This window comes from Orycteropus afer, unplaced genomic scaffold, assembly GCF_000298275.1.
Source record: "Orycteropus afer afer isolate SDZICR_OR568_19922 unplaced genomic scaffold, OryAfe1.0 scaffold00893, whole genome shotgun sequence".
Classification (NCBI taxonomy): Eukaryota; Metazoa; Chordata; class Mammalia; order Tubulidentata; family Orycteropodidae; genus Orycteropus; species Orycteropus afer.
In genome coordinates this window covers 296,839-301,532 of record NW_006922480.1, presented here as the reverse complement: position 1 = coordinate 301,532, position 4,694 = coordinate 296,839, and the positions used below count along the sequence as shown (strand labels likewise).

General features: G+C 36.7%; 1 protein-coding gene across 1 annotated transcript in view; it reads right to left on the bottom strand.

The window, feature by feature from the left end:
• Positions 1-4,694, bottom strand: part of DPY19L1 (dpy-19 like C-mannosyltransferase 1) — a 130,778-nt gene that overhangs the window by 118,334 nt on the left and 7,750 nt on the right. The window contains exons 3-4 of the mRNA XM_007958244.2: positions 2,128-2,248; positions 1,301-1,394 (exon numbers count right to left, since the gene is read on the bottom strand). Of these exons, the coding sequence (XP_007956435.2) occupies positions 1,301-1,394; positions 2,128-2,248 (215 nt within the window). The remainder of the gene's footprint in view (positions 1-1,300; positions 1,395-2,127; positions 2,249-4,694) is intronic.

Sequence of the window (4,694 nt, the reverse complement as noted above, 5' to 3'; positions counted from 1 at the left end):
AGCTCAGGGCTCCAGGATTATCTTCTGTATCTCTGTCAATTGGTTTTTCTTTTCTTTGTTGAAGAGGGTCTGTGTCGCTTGTCTGCCTATTCCTCCATCTTACCAGAAGTCCCCCTGCTTTAGTAAAGATTTACAGCCTTGGAACCCTATTTGGCAGTTCTACTCTGTTCTACAAAATTGACATGAGTCAGAATTGACTGGATGGCAGTGCGTTTGGTTGTAGGTTTTTGTTAATATTGCTCAACTGTATTAAATATCTGCATAGAATATACAGTCGTTTCTCTGTATCCACAGGGGATTGGGGCCAGGACCCCCTGCACCAAGTTGCTTATATAAAATTGCATTTCAGATTTGCATATAACCTAAGCACATACTCCCTTTTGCACTAACTCATATCTAGATTACTGGTAATATCTAATACAATGTAAATGCTACACATATAGCACTTTACCCTCCCTGTCAGCCTTTGAGGGACTGTTCTAGGTCTTTGCTTTTTAGGAGCCAGTTTTTCACTGAAACAAAGGGTGCATACAAGTAGCGAATGAAAGAGACTTGAGAAGAACAATGCTCAGATACTGTACTGGAGATGGCTGAGGATCTGTGAAAGCAGGATATACCTACGTATCATTTCATTCGTGTGGATTCAGCATAGTGCTCAGCATGCAGTACATTCAAGTTTTACTTTCTGGAATTTTTTTTGTTGAGTATTTTTCATTTGTGGTTGGTTGAATCCACAGATTCAACTATAGGTTCAAGTATAGAGTACTATACTTCCATCTTAACATTTGTAAAGTCTAACTCACTGCCGTCAAGTTGGATCTGACTTATAGCATCCCCTCCTTGGGTTTCCGAGGCAGTATCACTATGGAAGCAGATTGCCCAATCTTATTTTTGAGGAGTGGCTGGTGGGTTTGAAACACCAGCCTTCTGGTTAGCAGTCAAATGCCTCAGGCACTATGCTACATAAGAGCCATTAATATCATCTGACAGTGAGTGGTCCTTTCCTTTGTATTTTATGCAAACAACACATATTGTTTATGTACAAATAACTATGATTCTTTAAAATTTATGAAATAGTGCCCCAATGCTCTGTTGAAGCCTTGTAATTATTTTAAGTTTGGTTGGCCCTGCCAACAGTGACATTATTCAAATAGGTAATAACTTTACATCCATAAGTAGGTATTTTTAGGAAGGATAATTATAAAACAGAATACATTTATCAATGATGATCTCACTATTTCTACTATTGTATTATGCCTCATTGTAAACACATGCTAACATTCTCAATGAACAGTCTTACCTTAAGTATGTGCCATATATGAAGAATAATGCCATCATTAGTCCATTTAAAATAAAAATTACAGCCACATAAAAGCAAGCAGGATCTCCCAATCCTTTAAAAATAAGCAAGACATAAGTTACCAACAATAAATTCACTTATGTATCTAGCAATTTTTATTAGTATGTCCTTATTTTGAAAAAGTTACCACTGGTTCCCACATGAAAATACAACTCTACTACAGAACATAGATAAGAACAGGATACTAGTTGCTTGGTTTTAAAACAAGTCTGTAAATTATTTGACACTCCTCCTATTGAGATGTGGGGTCTATGCCCCCTGCCTTTGAGCCTGGCTGCGTTTAAGACTGCTTTGAGAGGATATGGTAGAGTGATAGGATGTGACTTCTGGGGCTAGGTTATAAGAGGCCACGCAGTTTCCAGCTTGCACACTGGAATGATTGCTCTTGCAGTCTTGAGCCTTCATGTGAAAATCCTATTTTGGGATATCATACTATAAAAAGTCCAATTTACACGGAAAGGCCATATGTAAGCATCCCAGTTGGCAGCAGGGACCAATCTTGAAGTAATCCCAGTCCAGGAGCCAGATTTGTGAGTGAGGAAGCCTCCAGTTGATTCTAGTCTGCTCAGTACTCAAGCTCTAACAGCAGAGGCCCTGACATCACTATGGAGAGATAAATCATCCCCACTGTCTCCATTCCAAATTCCTAACTCACAGAACTTATAGACATAATAAATCACTGCTGTTTTATATCACTAAATTTGGGCTTTAATACTACTAAGGATGCTGCAACAGATAACAGGACAGGATCACAGAAAGGACCTTGCCTTCACAGCTTTCAATAGGACTGAGTCCTTCTCCTCTGGTAACTGTCCAACATATCTTGGTTTGAATCCCAATCAAGTCCATTATTTTGGTATAAATCCGATACCAGCTGGCTAAGATTACCTATTTTAAAAAAAGAGAGAGAGAGAGAGAGAGATAATAAAAAATATTATCCTCAACAACCTCCCTTACTCAACTATTTTTTAAAATATTTTGGCAATTATCAAATTTTCCCTTTCTGTGCCATAGTCTCAACTCTCTTTAAACCTAGTAAAATGAGCTCAAAATCCCTACACAGATTCTTCACTGGTCAGTCTCCAACTGGTCATAAACATGGAAGCTTATATTTAAAAAAGCGATGAAACCCTGACTAAGGGACACAAAAGATTTAAACAAATAGGTACTGTGTTTTCTTGAATAAAACAAAATCCACTGCCATCAAGTCAATCTCGACTCATGGCAACCCCATGTGTTTCAGAGTAGATGGCTCCATAGGGTTTTCTTGGCTGGAGTCTTTATGGAAACAGATCTTCAGGCCTTTCTCCTGCATCACCACAGGATGGGTTCAAACTGTCAACCTTTAGGCTATCTAGTGCTGTTGTTATCGTACACTGTGTAGGTAATTCCAACTCAAAGCAAACCTGTATGACACAGTAAAATTGCCCCAAAGCCTATGCTGTAACCTTTATGGGAGCAAATCACCAGACTTTTTGGGTTAGTAGCCATGAGCAAATCATATGTACCACCCAGAAACCTTGTATCTTCTTGTACAAAAGTGAATTCCCTCAAATACATTCTAAACATAAAACAATTCCAATCAAAATCTCAAATGTGTAAAATTTAGCTAGCAGACAAAGAAAAGGAGCAACTGAAGGGAAGTCCTGACATATACTAAAACTTCTTATTTATGATAATTAAAATAATGTGATACTGGCAGAGCCAGACAGAGCTATATAACTGTGATGGAGGTAGCAGTGTGTCACACAAACCTCTCTTCAGGGCTGAGGCAGTCATTCCTCCAACATCCAGTAAAGCTCTGAATTGACTCCTTCTCTGGAAACTGCTGTGACCTCATTCAAGGTTACAACCCCGACCCAAAGGCAACCTATACCTAATGACTGACTAATTCAAAGGGAAGGTCAGAAAGGCACTGGACCGTTGTCTCAAGGTGGGAAACTACTACAAATCAATGGCAGAGGATGGGCCACTAATGAAAGCAGTAGGTAGAAACAAAGACCATTTTAATAAAACAACATTAAATTCCTACAGCACATTACGTATCAAAATAATTCCAGATAAAAGATTTAAATGTCAAATATTAAACTATAAAAGAATGAGAATTTTTACATATATTTAGAAAAGAAAAATCATTCAAGAAAGTTGTAAGTTTCTGTACCAAAAAAAGAAAAATGCATATATATTGTACACAAAGCTATAAGGCAAACAAAAAACTACTGAAAGTGTTTTATACACACAGCATAGTATTATATCCTACATATAATAAATGAGCACTTATAAAATAAAGGGCATGAATAAGCAATTATTTAAAAATGTAAGTATATATATATACATACACACACACACACACACACATATATTGATATGTATATGCAAGGAATAAAATGTATCATGTAACATCAAGTTCTTTTTTGATTATTAAATTAGCAAGAATGAAGGTTAACAAGCATTTTCAAAAACACTGTTGATGTGAACTTCAATGAGTACAACCTTTCTGGAAGGCATTTTAACAATATGTATCAAAATCATTAAAGTACATATTCTGTTGAACTTAATAGTTCCACATCAACAAATTCATAGTTGGGGGGGGTAGATATATGCAACATGTAGCTACAAAGATGCTTACTTCTGTTTTGTTCAGAATATTTAAAAATTTAAAAACAACCAAAATTTTCATAAGGGATAGGCTTAACTAAACTATCATAGACTGGTGGATTATACAATGGAATATTATCTAACCATTAAAAATGATGCTGTAGCAAAAAATATGATAGAAGACAGGTATAGTCTTAAAAGACAAAAATAACTCATGAAAAACAATGTGCTGTGTGATCCCATTTTTGTAAAAGTAAAAGTATACATAGTTATAGAACATAGTCAATAAGCAGTACCAAAAAAAACCAAACCCAGTGGGGTACTGAGTCCATTATAACTCACAATGACACTTTAGGACAGAATAGAACTGCCCCATAGGGTTTCCAGGAGCTCTGGTGGCATAGTGCCTAAGGCATTTGATTGCTCACCAGAAGGCTGGCAGTTCAAACTCACCAGCCACTCCTCTGAAGGAAGGTTGGGCAATCTGCTTCCATAGTGACACTGCCTTGGAAACCCAAGGAAGGATCAATATCAGTTAGATCCAACTAGACGGCAGTGAGTATTTTTGTTTGTTTGTTTTCTTAAAATAGGGTTTCCAAAGCTGTAAATCTTTTTTTTTCTTTTTTTTATGTTTTTATTATTTTATTTTGATTTGGGTGAAGATTTACAGAGCAAATTCACTTTCCATACAGCAGTTCACATATACATTGTCACATGTCATTGACCACAGTTTACC